Source organism: Phacochoerus africanus, chromosome 7 (genome assembly GCF_016906955.1).
Source record: "Phacochoerus africanus isolate WHEZ1 chromosome 7, ROS_Pafr_v1, whole genome shotgun sequence".
Classification (NCBI taxonomy): Eukaryota; Metazoa; Chordata; class Mammalia; order Artiodactyla; family Suidae; genus Phacochoerus; species Phacochoerus africanus.
The window spans coordinates 9259403-9286666 of record NC_062550.1 but is presented as its reverse complement, the minus strand read 5'-3'; the positions used below and the strand labels follow the sequence as shown (position 1 = coordinate 9286666).

Here is a 27264-nt window from a genome sequence, read left to right as displayed (position 1 = left end):
GTCACGTCTGACGTCAGCCTGACGTCAGCGGCGCGGGCTTTGGAGCTGTGGCCGCCAGGTGTTTGGTGGGAGCGGGCAGCGTTGGCCACCCTAGGGGTGCGAGATTGGGAGCCCAGCAGCGGTTGTGGCAGCGGCAGGGGCAGCGACGTCGGCTCGCTGCAGGTAGGGCTGATGCCCGGTTCCTTGGCTCTGTTCCTTCCGGGACTGGGCAGGCCGTGCGGCCGGCGGGAGTCCCGCCCCGATGTCTGTCCCGCCCCTCGCCTCCTTTTCCCTCCCCTTCTCTCCCTCGGGCGTCGGCTCCGTTCCGGGGCGGTGACCGGGCCAGCGGCTGCACGTCAAGGTTCTCCTCACCCCTCCCCTCTCCCTGACTAGGCTTCTTGGGCCCAGTGCTTTCGTGAACCTGGGCTAGCTGCTCCTGCACTGACCGTTTTATGCTTGTCTAGCACGTCGTTCCCCAGGTGATTTCAAAGTACCTTGTTGACGCGGTCGGGCGCAAATTCTCTTGGTTTAGTGGGCCCGACCGCCTTCACTTTCCAGGAGCTCTCTGGGTAAGTGCCTCTTCGGGAGTCACGTTTCTAGTGGACTAGAGAGTCGTTTCAGCTCCTTGGTGTCATATTTCGGCGTCTTACTCACTGACCACTGTCCTCTCACCTTCTGCTCTGGTCTCACCGTGGCGGCCATAGAGCTTTCCTCTTTTCTCAGGGCCTAAGTGCATTGTGTGTGTCAGGAAGATGAACTCAGTCCCGCATGGATTTTTTTTTTTTTTTTTTAAACCCAAAGACATGTGGAAGGCATCGGCGAATATTCATCATCCACTGTAGTTGCTCTCCTTTTGGATTTTTGTTCAGGAAGTTGGAAAAACAATAAAAGGTCACACTTAACAATTCAGTCATTTCTTTAACCCTACTTCAACACGACTCAACACTGTTAAAAGACAATTGAAAATCTAGTTGGCTAGATTTCAAAATTCAACTGAAAATCTAGTTGGCTTTATTAAACAATTTATAAATCAGGCAGCATCCCATCTAGTAAATAGAAAGGCAATCCGAGAAGCAGTACGAAATAGATTTTTAGTAGACAGAAGAAAGTGGATTGTATCGCCGTAGGTCATATTCCCTTTTAGAAAGGCAAAGGGTCTTATCAGGCAGATTACCGCAATAGAGTTGTTCAGGAAATTAGAGACTGATTGTTTAAGTTTCTACTCCTGGTAGAGGCTGAAAATGCAATTAGGTTTAAGTGTTAAATCTTGGTGGGGCTTAATTTTGGGCCTCTTTTTAACACCATTACTCAGCACAAAATTATCACTTAACACTTGGCTTGAGTGCCTACCACGTGGTTGGGAGTCCTGAGCCCTGGTCCAAACAACTTTCGAATTACCTTAAATTTTTACAATGTGTAAGCCACCTAAGGTTTACAGTTATATTTGCTTGAGATTTGTAGTTGAGGCTTGCAAACATTGCTTTAAGTAGTTTAACTTGTCTGAGGTCACACAACTAGTAGGATTTGAACCTTGGTTTTACCTGTCTTCAGAAAGAGGATGTAAAGATGGTAAGGAATTCCCTCTCTAAAATGTGACTTCGGATCTCTGTTCAATTCAAAAGCACCTTCACTGAGAATATTTTTTTCTGGGCAAAGCCCTCAAGTGAGAAAGGCATTTTTTTTTTTAGTCTATCATCACGTGTAAACACATCCCGAACTTGAATTCTTTCTGTAAGAGCCAGTTGGTAAGATGCTAAATATCAACATTATTCTAGATTATAATGCCATGATATTTGGCTCTTCTGCCACATTGAGATTTTAATATTTTTCTCTTTCATGGAGACATATGTAGAATAGTGGTGAGCAATTTCGCCAGAAAATTGAACTATTATCAAGACCTTTGGAGTTGGATGACTTCTGTCCCAGATTCCCAGCTGTGTTTGTACAGATAAGATTTGATTGTAGTTGCACACAGGAACAAGAAGAGGTTGCCTCTTAACCCTCAATTGGATCCTTGAAAACTGAAGGTCTTGCTTGCTGTCTGGGACAAGTAGCCATGGACAGCGTTATTAGAATTTGACTAGTACCTAATTTCATCAAGCTTTTCGGTCTTTTGAAACAGGAATTCCAAGAAGCTAAAACTTGTCTTGATAGTGGTTTGAATTGGGGTTTTCCACAGCTGACGGCACTGGAAGAATCATCCATAGGAAACTACCTTAACAGATGCTAGATCTTGGCCTTACAGTTCTCAAATGTGGTCAGGTGCTTTTGGCTTCTATTTGAGCTGGCTTCCTCATTTTGGTCGTGTAATTGCTCTCTCCGCAGAGTCAGTGAATGGAGAATTCTCCCTAAGGTCAGCGTTTAATTGATTGCCTCGCTCGGGCTGCTATAGTATTCCAGGCATCGATCCTACTATTAAAATTTCCTGGAGATTGCCAGGATGTCGAATATCAGCCTTCACAAGCTGCCTCGAGTCACGGAATTGAGTGGGAGGTGCCTTGCTCAGTTTACTATCTCCGTGGGCGGTGGCCCGAGGCGCGGGACTTATCGAACGACTGGATTGGGCCTTTCTCCTATCTATCATAGGCAGGCTCTCCGCCCTCGACTGTTTTGCCAGCAAGATTTGGAAGCTGAGTACCGCCACTGGAAACCTGGAGAGTGATGGGCGGTGAGGGCAAACGTTGTGTGTGTTTCTCTTCTCATTGGATGGCTGCTCTGTCAGTCGTACTGTGCTCTACTCCCATTGGCGGGAATGCTCCAGGTAGGTAGCGTGGACACGATGCTGCCCCCTCCCAAGCTGCGATCAAAGCGCGTGACGTCTCAGACATTTGTTGTTGGGGTTTGGGCCTCATTAATTATTCATTAGGTACTTGAAAGCGCTGCAGCGATTGGTGGCTGAGTGGCCCGGTCGATTGTTTCTTAGCTAGAGATACGTCTCATCCTCTACTGGCTGAAGAAGTTTCGCATAAATTATTCTGATAAGGCTAGGGGCGGGGTCTCGCATGTATTAGGCAAATGAGCTGCGATGGGAGGGGAGGCCGACTACGAATTAGCCTAAGTTATTAAAGATGGCGGCGGAGCGGAGTCGCTCCCCGATGGACTCGCCGGTCCCGGCCTCTATGTTCGCCCCCGAGCCTAGCTCTCCAGGGGCGGCCAAGGCCGCGGCGGCGGCTGCCCGGCTCCACGGCGGCTTCGACTCGGACTGCAGCGAGGACGGCGAGGCGCTCAACGGCGAGCCGGAGCTAGACCTCACTAGCAAGGTAGGCCCGGGCGCCGGCGCCGGCGTTGAGGGGACGGGGCGCTGAGGGGACGGGGCGGCGGGGCCGAGCAGTCTCCTGGGCGACGGCGGGGGCGGGAGGGGCCGAACCCGCCCACCTGTATGTGCGGGAGGCGCGGCGGCCTTCCGGGAGAGGGGCGGCCCCGGCGGCCCTCCGCCCTCCTTTCCTGCCCCGGCGGCGCCCACCTGGCCTCCCACCGTCCAGCTCCCGCCGAGACCGCAACCCCTCGGCTCCGCCACGTGGAACGCGGGCGCCCGACGCCGGCAGTGACCCGCGCAGTCGCCGTCCCCGCGCGGTGCCGCCTCCCCGCCGCCTGGAGAGTGGCCCTCTCTGTGGACTTTCCACGGCAGGCGAGGGTCGGAGGTGGCTGGGGCAGGGCGAGCGGAGGCGCAGGAGGATCAGGTCGTCCGACGGGGAGCAGGGAGGCAGCGGCATCTCTTGCTGACAACATTCAGTAGTCGCTCCGTCTGGCAGACAGATGTCCGGAGAATGTCTCCTTTACAAATCCACCCAAAACAAAAGTGAAAGATAGTCATGACCCATCATCACGCCATCCTGGGAGTGGACCCTTATCTTGTATGAGTGGAATAATGAAGGACGTTTTAAATTGTGTCTTCTGAGTTCCTGAGAAGGTGGGCAGGATTTAAGGGCTCACCTTCTGCTTGACATTGGGGGTATTTAAAAAAAAAAAAAGAAAGAAAAAGTAAGTATAATTTGGGACTTGGGTGCCTAACATTGCTAAAGGAACGAATGACAATTTGGGAGTCAAACTTGGGAGTCGGCCGGGGCTGGGTTCTCTTTCCTGTCCTGCCGGTGAAAAAGACTGTGACCTTGGCAAAGTTTCTTAACCTCTCAGTTCTCCAGCTACATCATCTTTTAAATACAGATGGATTGTAAAAATGAGAAATGTATATAAGAAACATACTGTTACTGCCAGATTCATTCTATTCAGTAAATGTTTAAGTGAACTGAATAAACTGATAATTCCCTGTGCAGATTAAGTAGCAGCTGGTGCAAAGCAGAACACCAGTACCACTTCCTACCTGTTGTTGGATACTTAAAATAGAGATGTTTAATGAGTTTTGAGAGCATTTGTGACTTTTTAGTCTGTGGTGGCAAAATTGCTTGAAACTTGGTCCAAATTGAGGAGAACTGTGTGCAACTAACTGCGCTCTCCCTCTGATCTCTTCTGAGCACTAAGAAGCCAGTACTCCACCTTAATCAAAGTGGTCCTGTCTGGTGCCTCCAATGCCATAATGAGGATGTCCACGTTCAGAGAGAGGACAGTCAGGGGAGATGTGTGAGGCAATGGGAAACTAAGCAGAAGACCCAGGTTCAAAGTATAAGCTCTGATGAGTCAACTCAGGAAATTGTAAGAGATGCACTTGGCTCAAGAGCAGAAGAGCTAGATGTCAACTCATGGTCAAGGTGCTGAAGAAACCTGAAAACAGTGGGAAATTGCAGGGCAGAATTGCAGAGAGAGTGATACCTTTACTTCCTGACCAATTTATTTGATGTTCCAGGATAGGGAAGTGGTGCTTCATCACATGGCTGGGGATGTCCTTCTCACAACTTTAAAGTTGAGAAGCTATGTGTAGATGAATATTGATATTGAAAAGAAAAACTGAAAAAGAGAAAAGAAAAACTGATGTGAAGGGAACAAAGAGATGGGTTGAATAGATTGGTTCCTGAGGAAAAGGTTATAAGCTTATAGTCTCTATACAATTAAATATGAGGCTCTGAGAACTTTCAAAGGGAGAAACTATTAGTGAAGTGTGGTGGCTAGTTTCATCCAAGAAGATTTTTCTTGGAATGATGGGATGAAGAAAACTCTTAATTTCCACTTAACTGAGCTGTAGACTGGATGCTTTACATGTTATCTGCTTTGGTCTTTATAGTGGTCTTAGGATGCAGGTAGTATTACCTCCAATTTGTAGATTTAAAAAACTTGAGACTTGGAGGTTAAGTTCTTTGTCCAAGGTCACACATAAGTGGTTAAAGAATGGAATCCGACATGCCTGATTGTAAGTGGCCTCCTCAAATGAGTGGTTAATGTCTTAATGTTATTGGCAGAAATTTGCAGTGATGGTGCTAATACCCATCTTAGTGGTAATGGTGTTTTGTCGATAAAGATGAGTCTTGTAGCAGTTTTTCCTGCTGATTCCTAAATAATCAAGATAGCCAAGGTGGGATGGAACAGAATTCTTTCCTTATTATAGGAACCATTGACCCTGGGTGGAGGGCATGGTAGTAGTGCATGAGATCCCTGTCCTATGAGTTGCAAGGTGCAGGTAGAAAACTTTGGCATGTGGGTGTAAAGCACTGCTCATTACTTGCTACCTACAATGCCAGATTCTAGTCATTGTGGGTCCAGCCCCTCCTGTTAAGCAACAGGAGGTAGGCTACTCACACCCTCTTTTCTGTGGGTTGTGGTTCAGACATACTCATTTTAGTGCTTCACAAAACTCAACTCATATAAGGCCTTGGGCACAAAAGCTATTTAAGGAGGAGAGGCCTGAAGGGTATGAGAGGGTTGTGTACCTATTTTAGATCTGGGTGTTGTGGGGTTCTGTCAGGGTCTTTGGTCAGGCTATTGATCTGCTTTAGCTGCGGTTCCCAGTAAAATGTGGTCCTAAGGCTGTTGGTTTCTCTTCTAGCTGGTTCTAGTGAGCCCTACATCAGAGCAGTATGACAGCCTGCTTCGGCAAATGTGGGAGAGGATGGACGAGGGATGCGGAGAGACCATATATGTCATTGGGCAGGGATCAGGTGAGCATAGTTTTCCTTTCACTTTATTTAAAAAAAAAATGATTTAGAGCACATTTTCCCTCTTTTATCAGCATTTCCTGTTCATATGTCTCAGTTGCAGTGATCTTTAGTGTCTGCAGAACTGTTTGGGAGGACATCGAAGTACAAAGTGATGTTCATTCCCGCCTTCGTGGTCATAATATGCTTGACTTTAAAGATTCACTTTCCAAGAGGTTTCACAGATGCTTCTTTTCTACCTTCAGTACTCTCCATTTGTGTGAGGGGAGATGAAGCACAAAGCAAGGGAACTTCTTGTCCGAGGTGATAGAGTAAGTCACGTTTAGGTCTAGAATTAAGCCTTCCCTAAGCAGCTCTAGGTCTTTCCCTCCAATCCCAGTTTACAGGCCCTATTGCCTCTTATTCCCTGCTTGGCAGAGAACCTCTCTCATCTTCTTGATGTCAGTAAGAAAAGGACACCCAGAAACTCCTCTCTACAGCAAGGCCACCTTGCCCTGGACCACACTGACCACTCAGTAGCGATAGCTGTGACAGTGGAAGTCCTCTTTTCTCCCCATGAAATCCCATCAGACATGTAGGCTTGTTGCCATTCTGGAAGGGACGTGCTATAGGTCTCAAACCCCTTATTCCATTGTAATGGGGCTCATTCTTTTTGAAGAAGGCAGCCTATGTGACAGAATCCCTGATTATATTTTGGGCTTTTTTCCCGTGGTCATTCTTAGTTTATACTCTCAGTATGAAGCCTGCTTACCCTCGTCTTTTTTATGACATATTTTTGCTGAAATGGCAGCTGGGCTTGTTTAGCAATTATGAATTTAGCCTGTACCAGAACTTGTCTCTTCGTCTTTGCAGGAAGCCTGAGTAGGGATGCATCATTAAAGGAACAATTCTCTTTTGTAAATGTAGGTTTTGTAAAGGCAGGTAATAATTCTTTTGCAATCCTGTTTAAAATAGAGGAAATCTCAAAATTGGTCTTTAACTGTATTTGGCACATATCTATTAAGTATCTTCTAAAGTCTTGATACTGTTGCAAAGCACTTTTGGATACTTAAAATCTAGTCTCTGTCCCCAGAAGGAAAGATGGTGTATACACAGTTAACCTCAGTAGAAAACAATATCTGGAAATGCTACAGGAGTGACACAGGAAAGAAGGGTTTGATCTCCAAATACTGCTCTGTCTTCCTTTGAACTGTTTCTCATGTCTGTACTTTCCTTTCCATCTTCACTGTCACCTACCCAGTTTCAGGTCTTATCACTTTAAAGAAGATATGGTCAGAGAGATAAGGAACCCAAGAGGTTGCATGTCAAGAATGAGAGGAAGGAGTTGCCGTTGTGGTTCAGTGGAAACAAACCCAACCAGTATCCATGAGGACGCAGGTTCGATCCCTGGCCTCGCTCAGTGGGTTAAGGATCCAGCATTGCCCTGAGCTGTGGTGTAGGTTGCAGACATGGTTTGGATATGGTATGACTGTGGCTGTGGTGTAGGCCAGCAGCTGCAGCTCCCACTCGACCCTTAGCCTGGGAACTTCCATATGACCCACCTGTGGCCCAAAAAAAAGTAAAGCAGAAAACAAAAACAGGAAAGAGAGGGAACTGGCCAGCATTATCAAGTGTTACAATATGGAGTCAGATTCAGAAAAATCCATTCCATTTGGTGACTAGGGGGTCATTGGTAGCCTTTTGAAAGCTTTTGTGCACATTTAGCTTGTTGTAATTGGATGAACCACTCAAAGGTCATCCACACAAAAACATTCCTCCCATGTTCTCTGAACTTTTTATACTTTACCCCGTTCTCAGAAAATCATGATTTAATATTTGAGGAATGAACAAGGTTCTTTTTGAAAGAAATCTTGTGGTAGGAGTTCCTGTTGTGGCTCAGCGGTAGAGAACCCAATTAGTATCCATGAGGAGGAGGGTTCTGATCCCTGGCCTTGCTCAGTGGGGTCAGAGCCAGTGTAGAATTGAAGAGACTACATCTAGATCGGTTTTAGCAAGTGTTGGGACTGTTCTTTGAAGACCCAGATTCTTAAAGCCCCTTCTCTCCCCTTATTCTTTAATGTGGACTGTTACCATAACCTGATGGCTCACAGCTAATTAACCCTCCCAGGGCAAAGCTTAAGAAGATGTCAGATGTTAATTAACACATATTCTGCACACCCAAGCATTGTCTTTGCAACTACCAGTCAGATGCAATTAGATTTATAGTGACTCCTTCCTGCAGGAATTCTGAAGAGGTAGAAAGAGATTGTAACCAGCTAAACAAGTTGAACATCAAACAGAGGACTAAACCAGATGCAAGGCCCCCAGGGAGCAGCATCATCACTTACTTCCTGTGTGTGCTTGGCGCTTCCCCTGTCTTTAGCACATTCTTCATCTGTAAGATGGAGCTAACGATACCCGCACCCCCACCTCAGAGAAGCTTTGTGTAGATAAATTATACTTTTAAAAAATTCTAAGCAGAGCGGAGGAATATGCTCTTTAAATATACATTCTTAAATTAAGGTTGGTATTTTAAAAGGAGGCAGTGTGACCTAGTAGTTAGTTCAGGGTCTGGAACCTGTCAGGTCTGAGTTTGCCTACTGGTTCTTTTCTTTGTCTTAAAATGGAGATAATAATAGAATTTAGCCCCTGGTGTCATGGTGAAGATTGACACTTGGCCTGTAGTAAGCACTATATAAATGTTAGCTAGTATTAGTAGTTGCACTGGTAGTTTTTTAAAGGTTCCAGTATGTAGTCGACTCACCATGAGATTCCTTTTTCTTTTTTCTCTGCTTTTTAGGGCCACATTTGTAGGGTATGCAGGTTCCCAGGCTAGGGGTCAAATTGGCACTATAGTTGCCGGACTATGCCGCAGCCACAGCCACACAGAATCCGAGCTGTTTCTGCAACCTACACCACAGCTCATGGCAACATCGGATTCTTAACCCACTGAGCAAGGCCAGGGATCAGAACCCTCCTCCTCATGGATACTAATTGGGTTCTCTACCGCTGAGCCACAACAGGAACTCCTACCACAAGATTTCTTTCAAAAAGAACCTTGTTCATTCCTCAAATATTAAATCATGATTTTCTGAGAACCGGGTAAAGTATAAAAAGTTCAGAGAACATGGGAGGAATGTTTTTGTGGGAGGGTCAGAAATGGCTTAAAAGCCCTTTCCAAAGGAGGAGGTGCCTCCGGAATGAACTCTTGAATGAATTCTAAAGGATGAGTAGGAGTTTTCCAGGTAAACGGAGGCAGTAGTAAGTGAGCAGAGAAAGCCACGTGCACAAAGGCATGGAGGCGCTGGCGATTGTGGAGTATTTTTTTTGTCTTTTTTTTGTTGTTGTTGTTGTTGCTATTTCTTGGGCCACTCCCGAGGCATATGGAGGTTCCCAGGCTAGGGGTTGAATCGGAGCTGTAGCCACCGGCCTACGCCAGAGCCACAGCAACACGGGATCCGAGCCACGTCTGCAACCTACACCATGGCTCACGGCAACGCCGGATCGTTAACCCACTGAGCAAGGCCAGGGATCGAACCCGCAACCTCATGGTTCCTAGTCGGATTTGTTAACCACTGTGCCACGACGGGAACTCCGATTATGGAGTATTTGGTGGATCAGACATGATTCAGTAAAGTGGGGATGTAGTGTATGAGGTTGGAAGTGTCAGGAGGGGAGACTGGACAGGTAGTCAGGGCCCAGATCTGAGAGTCTTTGAATGCCACACCAAAGCGTTTAGACTTCTGTCCTAAAGTTTGGGGAGACCTCGCAGCACATTGAGCAGGAGAGTACATATAGGAAAGGTAAGTCGGGGGGCATGACTGAAGTCTGATTAGGTTCCTGCATGGCTAATTATGAGCCCTTTGTTTCCACTCCTGCAGAGTGAGGGGTTCAGGGGTGTGCTGGAGAAGGGTAATGTGACTGAGGCATTTTCAGGGAGCTCTAAATGGATAAGGTGATACTGGTGATTGTCCCCTGGGGTGAGACAGGTCCTGAAAGCATTGCTTTTCACTGTACCAGAAGCAGGAAAGGTTGGATAGAATTTGGCAAGCATGGGAGTTCCCGTCGTGTCTCGGTGGTTAACAAATCCGACTAGGAACCATGAGGTTGCGGGTTCGATCCCTGGCCTTGCTCAGTGGGTTAAGGATCCGGCGTTGCCGTGAGCTGTGGTGTAGGTCACAGATGGGGCTCAGATCCTGTGTTGCTGTGGCTCTGGCGTAGGCCGGTGGCTACAGCTCCGATTAGACCCCTAGCCTGGGAACCTCCATATGTCTGCAGGAGCGGCCTAAGAAATGGCAAAAAAGACAAAATAATAATAATAATTTGGCAAGAATGGCAGGGCTAGCAGACCTGCTCTTAGGAACACGTCCCACAAGTCTTCCTCTAACTCAGATTTGCAGCGCTCAGTTGGCCATTCATTTAGAAACTCCTCAAGCCAACTGCTCCCTCTTTGTTCATTTGTTTTGCATTTTACAAACATTTGAAGGGGAGTTCCCATCATGGTGCAGTGGTCAGCGAATCCGACTAGGAACCATGAGGTTGCAGGTTCGATCCCTGGCCTTGCTCAGTGGGTTAACGATCCGGCTTTGACGTGAGCTGTGGTGTGGGTTGCAGAGGCAGCTTGGATCCTGCGTTGCTGTGGCTCTGGAGTAGGCTGGTGACTACAGCTCTGATTAGACCCCTAGCCTGGGAACCTCCATATGCCGAGGGAGCGGCTCAAGAAAAGACAAAAAAAAAATTTTTTTTTGAGGACTTGGTATAAGAAAGGCACCTCTGATGGAGCATCCAGGAATGTCTGAGATGTGGGCCTTCCTTGTCCTCAAGATGCTTATGTAGAGTAGGGGAGGACAGGCATCCAAAACACCATTTCATGGTGAATTTCATAAGGGAGCCGTTTGAGCAGAATCTTGACAAGTGGAGATATGCTGATTAACTTTCTAGAAAACACATGAGCAAAGGTATAGATCTGGAAAAGTGCAGAGAACATGGGAGAATGGTGACTGGGCCACCTGCACAGGAACAAAACTTAGAAGGGAAGAATGGAGGAGGGGTGGAATAAATGTTGGAAGCCTCTAAGGAGCTGGAACTGAACACTGCTGGGCCCTCAAAGGCTTTGCCTCTGAAGTGACAGCGTCAGAGCTGTGCTTTGCTTAGGAACTTGAGCTTGTGCATCTATGCAGGAAGGGTTGGAGGAAATAGATACTGGATTTGCTCAGACCAGTTAGGACTCTCTTGTGGTAGTTCAGGTAGAATAAGGGCCCGAATCAGGCTGATGGCATCGGATTGGCAAAAAGGAGAGCAGGGACAAGGAAGGGGGCAAGATATAAAGCTAGGAGTTCTTGTCGTGGCACAGTGGAAACATAATCCGACTAGGAACAACGAGGTTGCGAGTTTGACCCCTGGCCTTGCTCAGTGGATAAAGGATCTGGCGTTGCCGTTAGCTGTGGTGTAGGTCGCAGACGCAGCTTGGATCTGACGTTGCTGTCGCTGTGGCGTAGACCAGCAGCAACGGCTCCGATTAGACCCCTAGCCTGGGAATCTCCACATGCCTTGGGTGCGGCCCTCAAAAGACAAAAAAAGAGGACCCCCCCCCAAAAAAAAAGATATAAAGCTAGAAGCAACAGGACTAGAGTGGTAAGTGTTAAATTTGGGTGACTGGAAGGAGGAGTTGTCAGCAGAAATAGGGAAGGCAGGAGGAGAAGCTGATCTGGCACTGAGGAGGTCTGGCCAGAGGAAGAGGCTCTAGGTTTAGAATCAACTCACGGGCTGCCTGCCTCCCACCAGCTCTGAGGCTTCTCTGGGTTCTGTTTACCCCACTGTTAAATGGGAACAGTAATGCCCAACTCATGGGGTTGCAGTAAGGAATTAAAATGCTTTATTAATGGCGTTAGTTTTAGCGCTGTTGTTTAACAAGGGAGTAGATGGGGCTTTGGGAAGAGGGCTAGATTTGACTGTTTTTGTCCTTTTCAAAATGACAGTTGAAGCCATAGAATGAGATGGCCAGTGGGGATATTTCGAGGATAGAGAAGAGGGCCACCGACTGACTACTGATAAAGACTGGCATTTGGGGACAGGAGCAGGAAGAGCCAGCAGAGGAGACAGAAGGAGGAACCAGAGGGCAGGGAGGTGAATCAGAAGAATTCTGGTTATAGGCAAGCTGGGTCAGGGGGAAGTGCTTCAAGAAACAAAGGGTCAGTGGCCAACAGTGTCAACTCTGCAGGGGTCAAGGAAAGGGCATTGGATGAGTAGATAGAAGGCCATAGAAGACTTGAAAACCAGGCTTTCTTGGAGTCATCAGGTCAATGAGAGGTGTTGAGGAAATACAGTCAACAAGTGTCAGTTACCCTGGATATGCTTTGAGGAGACAGTAGCTCAGCAGATAGGCAAGGGCAAGGGGAGAGGGGTCAGGTCTCCCTTTCATCGTTTAGGAATGACTTGAGCTTGTTTGTAAGGGGAGACGTGGAGGGGGTGACAGAAGGTGCTGCGTGCTTTGGGGGTGAGCCCGGGGAAGGAGCAGGGGTGCACTCAGACAGCCTGGAGGACAAGCTGAGGGAGTTACTGTGGGAATTAAATAGGACACCATGTGGAAAGCATCTGACCAGGATTGTCGTGCGGTAGGCACTCAAGACATTATTGGTTGATTGGTCTGTCCTCCCTCATTCTAAGCTCGGACTCATTCTTTTCCAGCTACTTGCTGGACATTTCACTTGAGCCACCTCAGTTAAAAGTCTGTCCCTAAAATCATTCTTGAATTCTCTCCCCATTTTCCTTTGTCTCCTGTCCTCATTATCTCTTGCCTAGATTATTAGAATTACTTCCTAAATGGGCTTGCCACTTCTGGTCTCTTGCTTTCTGGTGCACACTTTGTGTTGCTGCCCAAAAGATCTCTCTCCCCCACAGCGTTCTGGTCAGGTTACTCCTCTGTGTAACCCCCAAGACTTCCCACCCTGGTACACATGTGTCTTGCTGCTGCATGATGTCCTTCTCCTCTGGTGTGGTCTCCTGCTGCTTGACATCCGGCTCCCCAACACACTGAGCTGCTTACTGGTCCCTGAATGCGCCATGAGCTGCCATGCTCCATGCTTTGCCCCACTGCTTAAAATGCCTTTCCTCCTTCCTTTGCTGGCCCAGTTTTCATGCTTAGAGACCCAGCTTGGAGTCAGCGCCCTGCAAAGCTGTCCTCAGCTTCCCCAGGCAATGCTCGTTGCTCACGCTTTATGTTCTCTTTGTGCAGTTCTGTAGTACAGCACTCAAGCTATATTGCAGTTAATTTCCTCTTTCTCTCTCTCTGGGCTGTGAGTTCACTAAGGGGACCTGTATGCCCAGTACCCAGCATGAGACTTGGCCTAAAACCTAGGAGAGTCTCAGTGAGTGAATTAATCAGTAGCTCTGCTAACGGGAAAACTATATTATTTACTGACACTACATGTGCTGCAGTTTTTGAAGTATCAGTTCCAGAGAGCCATGTTCTACTCCAGTGCCCATGGTGGGGCCTCGGTTGGGGTGGTTAACTGGATGGCATGTTGGCAGACTGACATCTGGGCTCTTACCACCAGACGGGACCGAGTACGGGCTGAGCGAAGCTGACATGGAGGCCTCCTACGCCACAGTGAAGAGCATGGCGGAGCAGATAGAGGCTGATGTCATCCTCCTGCGGGAACGGCAAGAAGCTGGGGGCCGCGTGCGTGATTACCTGGTCCGGAAACGAGTAGGAGACAATGACTTCCTGGAAGTCAGGTGAGGGGGGCCTCAAAACAGTTCAGGGGTCTCTTGCAGCATGACCTTGGGGTCTGGGGCTTCACAGAGAATGGTGATTGAGCCTTCAACACCATATTATTAATAGCGTGTCAGCTTCACCTTTTTCACTTCCACAGACATCAGTAGCTCCATTCTCTATTTCTGCACTTCCTCATCCCTAAGTGTTTCCATTTGGGAAGAGTAGGAGAGAGGCCAGCCGGACGTCCTGTGCTATTTTGTGGGGGGCATTTGCTTTCCCACGGCCTGGAGGCTAGAAACCAAGGTGATGAAGGAGAGCGTTTATGCCACTCTCGGCTCTCGGGCTCCTGTCTGGCAACTTTGGGGAAGCTAGTGGACGTTTAGGGAGAAAGTCATTGTGGTGGGAGCTCAATTCCTCCTGAATAACTCCCTGGATACAGCTCCGAGAACACTCCCAGTGTGCTCATCCGTGAACAGAAGGAGCGGTGAGCTGGAGAGGCTCGGGGGTGAGCCTGTCCTTACACATCCGGTTGCTGGGGTTCACTTCACTCACCCACCAGCTCTCACACAAATGTATGGGTTTGTGTATCTACAGGGTAGCAGTAGTGGGCAACGTGGATGCCGGCAAAAGCACACTTCTGGGGGTCCTGACGCATGGGGAGCTGGACAATGGCCGAGGCTTTGCCCGCCAGAAACTCTTCCGCCACAAACATGAAATCGAATCTGGTCGCACCAGCAGTGTGGGCAACGACATTCTAGGCTTTGACAGTGAAGGCAACGTGGTGAACAAGCCAGACAGCCATGGTGGCAGCCTGGAGTGGACAAAGATCTGTGAGAAGTCCACGAAGGTGATTACCTTCATCGACTTGGCTGGCCACGAGAAGTACCTGAAGACCACCGTCTTTGGCATGACGGGCCACTTGCCTGACTTCTGCATGCTCATGGTGAGAGAAGTACGGCTGCGGAGGGGAGGCTTCAGCAGGGGGGCTCTTGGGCTGTGGCTAGATGCAAGTGTTTGAAATTGTTCTGAGATGGGGCCTTTTGATTTAGGACTTTGACACTGGGTAAGGATGACGCGTTTTGCGGGGGTGCCCGGTCTTCTGAGCTCCACAGTCTTCTCAAGGGGTATATCTTGATCTTTCTCCTAGGTTAGGCCGGGAAGAGATCCTCTAAGCAGAAGCCACAGTGCCATTTGCAGACCTCTCTTGTGTTTGGAGAGGCGTAGAGGAGGGGTTCTCCTGGGGTGTTCTTACCTTCAGAAGTGTTTCCTCCCAGGGTTGGGCTGCTTTGAGGTGATACCAGGTAGCACCCTCAGAGATAGGGAGGCCTGGGGAAGAGGAGGCCATGCAGATAGCCAGTGAGGGGCCTGAGAGGTGACCTCTTCTGAAGCCTGGAACCAGTGTCAGGCCAGCCCCACAGCTACTCGTCAGGAGGCTTCTGTATGCCTGGCACGGTGCCAGGCTTGAAGATAGAGCAGTGACCAGGCCGTCCTCAGCCCATGTAGAGCTTATAGTCTGGTGGGAAGAGATTTTTAAGCAGCTCAACATGTAGATGAACTGAAAAGGGAAGGGAGCAGAAGCTTCTGTGTGGAATCATGTTGCGAAGCTTGCATTTGGATCCCTTTGATCTTCCTCGCCAGTGAGTAGGAGTCTGTGGGGCCCACAGCCTTGGTTGCAACTTGGCCTTGGTCACAACTTTGCAGCTTTCACGGAAAGCACAAGTGAGCAAGTTTTCCCTTGGCAGATCCTTCTCAAAGCCCTTCCCCGTTTCCCAGTTCCTCCAGCTGCCTGAATTAATAACTATAGTAAATGCAAGCATCTGTTCAGAGCAAACTTGATCAAATTGCCCCACAAACACAGGTTCTTAGGCAAATTCTCCCCAAACCGGAGAGTAGAGCGAGGCAGAACACTCTTGTTGGCTCTCTGCCCAAGGTTCTTGGGATCTCGCTGTGACGTCATCTCCTGTGTCTCTGAGCATTGTAAGAGCCCCTTACTGACTTTGACTGGCTGAGAAAGCTGCTCTACAAGAAGGGATTTCAGTGGAAGAGCTATGGGGTGTATTTGGGGCAGTCGTTGGGTTGATAGTAAGAAGGGTATAAAAATCAGTTTAAAATAAGCATTTTTCTGACAGCTACAGTGATCAAGGCCAATTAATGGAAACTAACTTTACCCCTGATGAAATGTTATGTATTACCTGACTTTTAGGCCATGAACTAAATAAATACTAAAAATTTCTGTAGAAGACAATGAATAGTTCAGTCATGGTGATCAATTTTCAGGAAGAAAACCCAAAAACTTTGAAAATATAGAGGTGACAACATTCTCTTATCCTGGTTGGGAAGAAGAAAAGCAAGTCTGAGTTGGTTAGAAAAGGTGGCTGGAGAGGATGGGCAGAATGAGGAGGGAGAGGGGAGTTCCCATCGTGGTGCAGCAGAAACGAATCTGACTAGGAACCATGAGGTTGCAGGTTCGATCCCTGGCCTGGCTCAGTGGGTTAAGGATCCAGCATTGCCGTGAGCTGTGGTGTAGGCTGCAGACACAGCTTGGATCCTGCATCGCTGTGGCTGTGACTGTGGCGTAGGCTGGCAGCTGTAGCTCCGATTAGACCCCTAGCCTGGGAACCTCCATGTGCCGCGAGTATGGCCCTAAAAAGCAAAAAAAAAAAAAAAAAAGAGAAAGAGAGAATGAGGAGGGAGAGAGTGGGTCTTGGCGTAGGCAAAAGGGAACATGCCTAGGACATCTGAGCAGGTTGAGTGGTGGTTCCCTGTGAACTGTGATGATCCAACAAGAGCATTGCTTGGAAACACTCTGGTATATATAAAGCCCTATAGAAATATGTCTCGGCAGTTTTTATTTTGTTTGAATAAGTGATACATTCATGTGGTACAAAAATAAAAAGGCACCAAAGGAGTTCCCGTCGTGGCGCAGTGGTTAACGAATCCGACTAGGAACCATGAGGTTGCGGGTTCGATCCCTGGCCTTGCTCAGTGGGTTAACGATCTGGCATTGCCGTGAGCTGTGGTGTAGGTTGCAGACACGGCTCGGATCCCGCGTTGCTGTGGCTCTGGCGTAGGCCGGTGGCTACAGCTCCGATTCGACCCCTAGCCTGGGAACCTCCATATGCCGCGGGAGCGGCCCAAGAAATAGCAACAACAACAAAAGACAAAAAGACAAAAAAAAAAAAGGCACCAAAGAGCTTACAGTGGAAAAATCTCTCTTCCTCCTCTGTTCAGTGTCCCCCCAGAGGCAGCCGGTACTCCCAGTTTCTTACGTATCCTCCAGAGGTGTTTTGTAGTCACACCAGCAAATGTGTATATGTTCTCTCCCTCCAATTTCAAACTTTCAGAAAAGTTGAAAGACTAATACAGCAAATACCATAAACCCACCACTTAGATTCAACCATCATTAACATATTGCCATATTTTATCTGTGTATGTGGTGGATGCACATGTGGGTTTTTGTGGGGTGTTTTGTTTCATTTTTGTGGTTTTGGTTCGTTACTTTTTTCACTGAATTGTTTGAAAGAAGATTGCATACATTGTGACTCTTCACCCCTAATACTTCAGCACACAACTCCTAAAAGTAAGAATTACCTCCTGTTACTGCAACCGAGAAGGTGACTAGAGTTCCCGAATATCATACAATATCTAGTCTGAAGTTATTTATTATCTCAGATGTTCCCCAAATGTCTTGCAGCTGCTTTTTTCAATGATCCAGTCATCACTCTTTATGGTAGCATCCTGTATACCACCTTGCTTTTTTTCCCTTAACATATCTTAGGGATTATCCCATATCCGTGGATAAGAGCTTCTTCTTCACTTGTGCTTGTGCTCTAATTTATTTAACCAGCCTTTATGATGATATTTAAAAGCATTTATTGCTATAGGAAGGAATAGTAACAGTAGTAATAGCTGCCACTGTTTGAATTCCTATTTCGTGCTAGTTGTGTGCTGGCCCTTTGACATATGTTTTCTCATTTAAATGTCAAGTGACCCTCTAAAGTGGATATTATTGTCCTCCGATTTTACAGATGGGGAAACTGGGGACCAGGGATGTTAAACTGAATCCACTTTGATGACTTTAGACAGTCATTTTCCTAGACTGAGTTGTCTTTTTTATTGTTTCCAAGTCTCCTCAGATTTTGATAGCCCACATTCTTAAATTGGAGCTTCAAGCAATCTGTGTGTAGCTTTCATCTGCGGCCTTTTTTGTTCCTGGCCTAATACTGTGACCTCTGTGTCCTGTTCTGATGGTGGCCTCAGGGGTGGGAATTCTCTCTTACCTGAGTCATCTTTGAGCTCCTCTGCCCACCCAGCCATAATCTGTCCCCCTTCTCCTGACAGCTCTTTCTGTGTTGGGGCAGGTGGGCAGCAATGCTGGCATCGTTGGGATGACCAAGGAGCACCTGGGCTTGGCATTGGCACTCAACGTGCCTGTCTTTGTGGTGGTCACCAAGATTGACATGTGCCCTGCTAACATCCTGCAAGGTAAGTGAAGCCAGCAGCAGTCTCTCTATTTGGGGCAGTCACCTGCCATGACTCCTTGGTGATCTGCTGCTTCCTCTCTGTTTGGCCCTTGGTCTTTACACAGCCTACGGTTACTTCCTACTCCTTGTTCCTTCTGGTTCTGATCCCAGAGTCCTTGGGATCCCTAATCTGGCACCTCTTTTCAGATGGCTCCAGGCAGAAGGGGTTCGGTTTTGTGGAGACATTTGGGCAGGGAGTCGGATGATTACCTTTTACCACCCAGGGCTTCAAAACAGGGTCGCAAGACTAGGTTTTCATGTGTTTCTCCCCCATTGCTAAGGACGGAGAAGTATCCTTTTAGAGGGCCTCATAAGGGCTTCTGCAGGTATCTAAATGTCCCAGAGGTCCTTTTGTCAGATGAATTTTTTTCCCAAGAAGCAGAGCAGTCTAGGAACAACACTGTCCTTCCCATGGACCCCCAAGTTACTTGCTTTTAGGATGCAGTTCTTCTAGAGACTCTGGAGAAACCTGACAGGTTTCAGACTGGTAACTTTAGCAGGCAGGGCCCATTTGTCCTCTCCTACTCTAGCAAGCACTTACCCACTGAAAGCTTTGATCCTCCTTTTGCTTCTCCAGGCAGGGTGGTGTTTAATGCTGTCCATCTGTCTGTCTCCTGCTTGCATCAGTAATGAGTGGACCTGTCTTGCCCTGAAAGCCTGGCTAAAAAGAAAGCTGTGTCCCCCTAATTTTGTTCCATTTCACTCTTTAAGAAACCCTGAAGCTGTTACAGCGCTTGCTGAAGTCACCAGGCTGCCGGAAGATCCCTGTGTTGGTGCAGAGCAAGGATGATGTGATTGTTACAGCTTCTAACTTCAGCTCTGAGAGGTAAGGAGTAGGGAGCACTCACTTCTGGGAAGGCACAGAGATTGGTTGAAACAGAAGATTCTGCTCTCAGCAGTGTTGCTCAGGGGCTGTATCAGGTGACCCAGGTTTTGAGCTGCTGGCCTCACTCAGGTTGGAATCTCAGCTAAGACTTCAGCATCCTTATCTGCAAAATGGGAATAATATTACTTTCTCCATAGGGCTCCCATAAGTGTTGGAAATGATATGTGTAAAGCACTTAACACTGTGCCTGGCTGCTGTGGGATAGATATACAGCCATTTTTATTATAATTATCATTAGTCTTTTTATCTGGTTTCTCTCTCTCTCTCTCTCTCTCTTTTTTTTTTTTTTCTTTTGGTCGTTTTAAGGCCACACCTGAAGCTTATGGAAATTCCCAGGCTAGGTGTCATTTCAGAGCTTCAGCTGCCAGCTTACACCACAGCCACAGCAATGAAGGATCTGAGCCACATTTGTGACCTACACTACAGCTCAGGGCAACGCCGGATCCTTAACCCACTGAATAGGGCCAGGGATGGAACCTGCTTCCTCATGGATACTAGTTGGGTTCTTAACCTGCTGAGCCACGATGGGAACTCCTTTTTTGTTTGTTTTGTTTCCTTGTTGTTTCTCAAAAGCTCTGTAATCACAGCTTAGTTTTGGCATTTACTCATTAGCGTGTGTTTTGATTCCATAAATATTTATTCATTGTTCTGTGATGGGCTTTTCACCTAAGCACTGAAGAGTCAGAATTTACTTGGAGGAGTTCCCATTGTGGTTCATTGGTAGCAAACCTGACTAGCATCTGTGAGGATGCAGGTTCAATCCCTCTTCTTGCTCAATGGGTTAAGTATCCGGCGTTGCCATGAGCTGTGGCATAGGCTTGCAGCTACATCTCTAATTGACGCCTAGCCTGGGAACTTCCATACGCCGAAGATGCAACCCTAAAAAGAACAACAACAAAAAAAGAATTTACTTGGGCACAATCCTTGTCCTCAAGGTGGTTGGCTCCTTGGTCAAAGATAATCTCTTGATAATGGTAGTGAATTTGATTAACTCTGCCCCTTCTCCCAGAGTCTTGGGGCTGCTAACTGCAGGACCCGAGAGGCCTGACATTTTGGCCTGTGGCTGTGCCCTGACACTGTCTTCAGTGCCACTAGTTGGCCAGCAGAGAGAGTACAACTCAGCCAGCCCCATTTCAGTTCATTCATTTTGTCAAGTGCCTGTTCTGAGCTATCCCTTTTCTAGGAGCGGTGGGAAATATGTAATTCCTGATCTTGAGAGGTTTGATTAATTGTGGATGGGAGATATAGAGTCCATTGAGATAACTCTGATGGAAAATCAGATAGAGTCTCATGTACCAAAGACAAAAAAAGATCTCTGAAAGCTCAGAGGGAGTCAAGGGTGCCCACCTAGGAAGGGTTCCCTGGAAGAGACGGTGTTAGAAATGGGCCCTTGAAGGGTGGGAGCTGGGTAAGAGGAAGGAATTCAGGAGGATCAGAATGAACAAGTAGATGAGAACAAAGAAGTGCCAGACTTTTGGGAGAAGGGAGGATTTTCTGGTCAGGACGGAATACAGGAATTTGAGAGAAGTAAGCTGGCAGAGATGGTGGGAGGAGGGATTCCAGCTGCCCTCTCCGCAGTGGGAAATGGGTTAAGGATTTAAGCATGTGTGTGCTTTAGGGAGAAGAGGCAGGCATGAGCCTCGAGGTAGAGCACTTGTGTGGGGAGACAGGAGGGGCCAGATTTCAGAGACAAAACTGAGTAAGAGGAGAAGGCCTCCGGGCAGGTCTGGTCAGGAGTTGGGCTGGGCAGGGGGCCTGGGAGGCTATGAAGGGTAGCGGGACCCTTAGCAGCAGCAGCAGCAGCTGTTCCAGGAGTCCCCTCCCACTGTGCCTCGCCTGTCAGGCAGGAGCTGGCTGCTGAGCACCCTTCTCCATTCCCGTCCTTAGGATGTGCCCGATATTCCAGATCTCCAACGTCACAGGCGAGAACCTAGACCTGCTGAAGATGTTCCTCAACCTCCTCTCCCCTCGCACCAGCTACCGGGAGGAAGAGCCGGCTGAGTTTCAGATTGATGACACCTACTCTGTCCCAGTGAGTGGGTTCTGGTGAACCGGACAGGGCAGGCAGTGTAGCAGTGCTGCCTCCAGAGGTGTCGGGGTGGGTCCGTGGCGAGGATGGATTTACTGGGCCAGGTTCTTCTCTGCAGGGTGTGGGAACAGTGGTGTCAGGGACAACACTGAGGGGCCTGATCAAGCTGAATGACACACTGCTGCTGGGCCCGGATCCCTTGGGTAACTTCCTGTCCATTGCTGTCAAATCGATCCATCGCAAGCGCATGCCAGTCAAGGAGGTGCGGGGGGGCCAGACGGCCTCGTTCGCACTGAAGAAGGTGAGTGTTCGTAACACCCAAAGCTCCCCTCCGGCCCCATGTTGGGCTGGGCCCTGGGCCATCTCCAGTCCTCACAGCTGCTCTACCAGGCAGGGGTGACTGACCTCACTCTTACAGATGATCAAACCGAGCCTCAGAGACCTTAGTGACTTGCCCAGGAGCACACCAGGACTTGAACCCTGGCCTGCCTGCCTCCTAAGCTATTCCTCTACCTAGTGTCTGACCAGGGTACCCTGAGCTCTGTGGTGAGGTCAGCTGAGAGCCTGCCTGCTGTGCAGAGGGTCCTTCTACCTGGGGCTGTTGGGGTCCAGCCAAATCCTCATGTCATTCAGCTTTCTGTCCCCTGGGGATTGGGCTGAGTGCTAGCCTCCTGGGTCACCCACCTTTTCCATCAACCAGACTAACCAGCCAAGTGGACTTGCCTCATACTTCCCAACAGTCATGTTGCCCCATTCCTTCCACTTAAATGCTTGCCTGCCTTTGCCCTCTCGCCACCCATGTAATTCTTACCCATCCTACAGGGCTTGACTGAAATGCCTCTTTTTGTATGAAGTCTTTCTTGACCTCCCAGTAGCAGTGTTGAGACTTCCCACATAGCACTAAAGTCTGTCTTGGGCCCTCTGCTCCAGAAGGCCTGTGATCCAGTGCAGTGAGAGGCCGAGGCCAAGTTGGGGTGGTCCCAGTTTGCAGAAGGCCTCCTGGTCCTCCATGACCAGGAGGTGAAGCCAGTGGCCGTTATTGTCCCTGAGGTCTAGGATTCCCTCTTTCTTTCAGATCAAGCGCTCATCCATCCGCAAGGGCATGGTGATGGTTTCTCCACGCTTGAATCCCCAAGCATCCTGGGAGTTTGAGGCCGAGATCCTCGTCCTCCACCACCCCACCACCATTAGCCCACGTTACCAGGCCATGGGTAGGTGTCTAAAGGCACTGCTAGCTGGAAGCCCCCTGTTCTGGCTCCCCTTACTATGTGCTCCAGCAACCCAAACCCCGAAGTTTCAGCCGCAACCAAGAATCAGGTTTCCGTCCTATTTAGTGATACTATCCTCTCTCTGTTCCACCTACGAGCTGTGGCTTGTGGTTTATTCATTCTTGCAAACACTAACCAAGTGCCAGCTCTATGCCAGCCTCTGGACACCCAGACCTGCCCTCAAAGACCTCACCCTCAGTCCTTCAGCAGACATCTACCAAGCACTGCTGTATGCCAGGTGCTAGGGACAAGGACAAGATGGGCAGGGACCCTGTTGTCAAGAAGCCTGCAGGCCAGAGAAGGTGTGCGTGCAAACAGGGTGCCCTGTGTTCAAGGACTAGGACAGTGGGTCCGGGGATGAGTGGGGGAAAAGTGGGAGTGTGGGAGGCAGGATCAGTCCAAGAGCAGGCCTCCAGCTCCCTTAGCCACACTCGGCGCCCCAGAGGTCTTCAGCCTGCCATAGCACGAGTGTGGTTCGTGCTTTCACTCACAGCCTCCCCTGCCCCCAGGCCACTGGGCAGCTCAGGCCTCTCCTGACCTTCTGGCTCCTTTGGCAGTGCACTGTGGGAGCATCAGGCAGACGGCCACCATCCTGAGCATGGATAAAGACTGTCTGCGCACCGGGGACAAGGCCACCGTGCACTTCCGCTTCATCAAGACCCCCGAGTACCTGCACATAGACCAGCGGCTGGTGTTCCGGGAAGGCCGCACCAAGGCTGTGGGCACCATCACTAAGGTATGGCCAGGCAGACCACCTTGCCTTACTGCAGGAAGTACCAGGAGCTGCTCCAGTTCTAGACTATGAGCATAGCACACTCTTCATGAGAAGCCCCGTGGAATCTCCCTAGCTGCCAGGGGCAGAGGCAGCAGTTCCTACCTTGGGAGAGCTGGAACAGCACTGAGGTGCAGCCGTCTGCTCTGCTCCCCTGAGACCTGTCCCTAGACCACTGGTTTTCCTGGGCTTTGGTGGTGACCATGGAGGAGAGGAGGAGGGGTGAGGGATGGGAGAGCGTCCAGGCCGAGCCAGGGTTGGCCCCTGGGATGTTGGGCACAGATCCTGATGGCCTGGTTACAGCAGTGGTCCAGCTGGAGTGAGTGCTAGACAGCGGGGGGGGGGGGGGGGGGGGCATGGGCTTGAGTGTTGGTGTCCTGGAGCCCACCTTATGCCCTCTGCAGACTTCAGCGTGCCCTTGATAGACTGGTTTGACCCCAGCCTCGTACAGCTTGTCTGAGATCTTGGAATCAGTCTCCGGCTGGCTTCTCCTCCAGAATGGCTTTCCTTAGGCCCATCTGTGATGACCCGAGGACTGCTGTGTGCTGCCAGGAGGGGATCACATCCTTGAAGGTCCCCTCGCCTCAGACTGGCGGAGGGTTTGGCAGAAGCTGCTAGCATATGCTGTAATATCCTTGGGGATGCAGCTGAGCCTGTTCTCTGCTTTGTTTGATATTGAACTTGGGCCACAAAGGAAAGCTCCAGGTTGTTCCTTCCTGGGTGGTGCTCTTAAGATTTCTTATGGCCACACTCCACATGTTTCCAGCTCCTGAGACACTCCGTCTCTTTGGGAGGCCTGAGATTAAAATTTGCCCCAGATTCTTATTACAGGGGCAGCTAGAGATAGATACAGTTGATGCTCTGTGAACTGGGCTGAGTGGAAGATGGCTGAGGGTCACAGATTGTCCCCTGGGAAAGGGAACAGGATGGAACGCTGCTGGGCTGGGCTGAGGCAAGTGAGATGTGAGTGCTGGCCATGGCAGCCCTGGGTGCTGGGTGGAGAGGACATCTCTCCATCCCACCACCCTGTCTTCACCCTCCTGCCCCCACCTCGCCTAAGACCAGCCGGCTGCAGAGTGAGAGGTCCCCGAGACCCCAGAGGTGGGGCTGGAGCAGCTGAGCTCCATCACTGCCTGCAGCTCTGGTCTCATCCCCACCCCCTTGGCTCCCGCAGCTCCTCCAGACCACCAACAACTCCCCAATGAACTCCAAGCCCCAGCAGATTAAAATGCAGTCAACAAAAAAGGGTCCTCTGACCAAACGAGAAGAGGGGGGCTCCTCTGGAGGGCCAGCAGTTGGGGCACCCCCACCTGGAGATGAAGCTTGCTCTCTCGGGGCTCCGCAGCCAGCTGCAGCCAGCAGTCTCCAGCCACAGGTGGGTGTGCTTCCTGGGCCAGTCCTGGGCCCCGCCATCCCAGGCCAGGGGCGGGGGGCACGGCTGTGCAGGCGTCTCAGGAGAGCCCAGGCAGCCCCGGCGGGCCTGCCGGGTTGCGGAGCTCGCAGAAGGGTGTTTCCCTCAACTCCTGGCCCATAAGTGCAGTCCGGGTGGGAGCTTTTCTCTCTCAAGGCAGTGTTTTTCAGAGATGTGGCCTACATAAAATCAATGTAATGGCTCTTGACCAGCATTTCATTTTAATGAAGTAAAGTAGAAAATTGTTAGTTTCCTTGTCATGGTAACAGTGAGTGTTGTTTGTGAGAGAGCGAGTGATGTGTGCGCTGTGGCCCCAGAGCTCTGCAAGATGCTGCCTTAGTGGGTCCTTCTGGGCCCCTTCCCCAGTGTGACAGCTCCTCCCAGGACCTCCCACCCTCCCGGTGCCCCTCATGTCACTCCTTTCCAAAGTCTCTTCTTCTGACTCCTCTGTTTTTTTTGTTTGTTTGTTTGATTGTTTTGTTTTGTTTTTTAGTCTTTTTGCCTTTTCTTGAGCTGCTCCCTCGGCATATGGAAGTTCCCAGGCTAGGGGTCTAATCAGAGCTGTAGCCACCAGCCTACGCCAGAGCCACAGCAACACGGGATCTGAGCCACGTCTGCGACCTACACCACAGCTCACGGCAATGCCGGATCGTTAACCCACTGAGCAAGGCCAGGGATTGAACCCGCAACCTCATCGTTCCCAGTCGGATTCGTTAACCGCTGCGCCACGACGGGAACTCCTGACTCCTCTTTGTTGAAGGAAGCTTCTGCCTGGACCTGTCCTTTCTGCTCTCCTTTCCCCAGTCTTTCTCTGACTCCTTCATTCCCTTTTTCTTTCTGCGTGTCAGCAGCAGGAGATGTTGGCTTCTGCTCTCCTGTGCTTCTCTGAATGGCTCCCCTCGCACATTGTCCCCTGTGACCCAGTGCCTGTGAGGAAGGCAAGCTGCACCCCGGCTCCATCTGGCAGAGGCTCCGACACAGCAGATGCTGCCCAGGCTGGGCCGGGACCACCCTGCCTTGCCCCCCCCGCAGCTCCTCTACCGCGTCCTGCCCTGCTGCCCACAGGCCAGCGCTTCTCAAGCCCCTTCTTCTCTCTTTCAGCCCAAGCCCAGCAGTGGGGGCCGACGGCGCGGGGGCCAGCGTCACAAGGTGAAGTCCCAGGGGGCCTGCATGACTCCCGCCAGTGGCTGCTGAGTCTCCCCCAGCCCACCTCCACCACCCAAGGGATCCTCGTGCCCTGGCCGCCGCTCCGCAAGATGGGCCAGAGCAACTCTGACCGCCACTCGCCCTCCCCCAGGCCGCAGCTGGAGCCTCGTCATTCCCCCACCCCCGTTTTCCAGGGGGGGCTGTAATTTATAAGCTGAGGAAGGTGGCCAGACTTCTGGAGGACTGACCATCTCCCATTCTCTTCCTCACCTTCTTCCTCCCTCACACCTTTTTTGTACATCTGGGCCCTTAGTTTTTATTCTTTTTATTATATCTCTCTCTCTACCTAGTGTGTGTGTGGTTGTGTGTGGCAGTGTGTGAGGTGCAGGAGTGCGGCCAGTCAGGGCCCTGGTGGTCTTTCTTCTCTGTGGCTGGGCTCCAGCCCCTAGGAGCTGGCTGTCCGTCCATCCATCCGTCTGCGTGTCTCTGTGAGTACCTCTCGGGGCTGTCAGGAGCCCTAGAGCACGCCCCTTCCCTGTGCTCCCTCTCCTCTGCACCGGAGCCCAGCAGGGGGCCCACTTCTGGGACCTGGGTGTTCAGCAGAGTGGAGAGCAGAGGGTCTCCTTTTCTTTCTCCCTCTTGTTCCCCTTAAGCCCCAAGCAGGAAATGCCGAAAGCTCTTAAGCTGTTACCTGTAGGTGTGCGGAGGGTGTTGGCGATTGGGTTGTAGGACCCTCCTAACTCTGGCCCTTGCCACTGACCCAAAGACAGCTGGTGGCTTCTTTTGCCTGGAGACAATCCTTTGTTTGCCTGGCTGGCTGGGTCGACACCTGCTCTGCTGATTCTGCCGAGTGGGCTCTCGCCCTCCTGCCCCAGGGCCGCCTCCTGCTTGGACTCTGACTCTGATTCTTGTTGGGCCTCGGGACCGTGATGACCGGGGCTGGGGTCCACCTGCTCAGGGTCATGCTCACCAGCACCTCCTGTTGGGGGCGGGGGGGCGGGTGTTCCTCTGAGCCAGGCCAGAACTAGAACCCCTCCTTCCCCGCTGCACCCCGTCATATTTGCCCCAGCATGGCTGCTACGGGCGCACAGCAGTGAAGGGCCTGAGCCCCAAATTTGTAAGCCCCTAATTGAGGCACAGGGAGGGCAGGTAGGAGGACTCTCCCAGGCCCAGCTCAGAGTATTAAGCCCTGTGGAAAAATCATTGCCTGGGGTGGAGGTGGCATTGCCCAGGCCAGAAGTGGCAACACGGGCCCTGAACCAGCCTAGTCTGAGCTGTGGACTAAGGCCCTCGTTTGGGCGGACTGCCGGGCAGAGATGTGCTCTTTCTCTCGCCTGGGCAGACACCTAGCTGGCCGGGTCCTTCCTCAGCCTCACCTCCCTTCTGTCTCAATCCTGCTTCTGGACTGCTGGTCCCCTCCTACCCTCTTCTAACTATTTCTAGTTACCACTGACTTGTGGCCATGGACCCACCAGACCAGCACACAAAATAAAAGTTTGTTCCAAGTTGA

General features: G+C 50.2%; 1 protein-coding gene across 5 annotated transcripts; it reads left to right on the top strand.

The window, feature by feature from the left end:
• Positions 1 to 33: 33 nt before the first annotated feature.
• On the top strand, positions 34 to 27264 carry GTPBP1 (GTP binding protein 1). 5 transcript variants are annotated; one of them, XM_047786234.1, is made up of 14 exons: positions 34 to 162; positions 2305 to 2472; positions 2566 to 3239; positions 5915 to 6026; positions 13559 to 13739; positions 14314 to 14662; positions 18081 to 18204; positions 18954 to 19068; positions 21016 to 21160; positions 21276 to 21458; positions 22233 to 22368; positions 22983 to 23161; positions 24372 to 24572; positions 25710 to 27264. In XM_047786234.1, exons 3-14 carry the CDS (start codon positions 3048 to 3050, stop codon positions 25800 to 25802), a joined length of 2010 nt encoding a protein of 669 aa, XP_047642190.1. In that variant the 5' UTR covers positions 34 to 162; positions 2305 to 2472; positions 2566 to 3047; the 3' UTR covers positions 25803 to 27264. The 5 variants fall into 5 exon arrangements, with proteins under 5 accessions (XP_047642190.1, XP_047642189.1, XP_047642188.1 ...); XM_047786232.1 differs by lacking the exon at positions 34 to 162 and adding an exon at positions 327 to 548; XM_047786233.1 differs by lacking the exon at positions 2305 to 2472.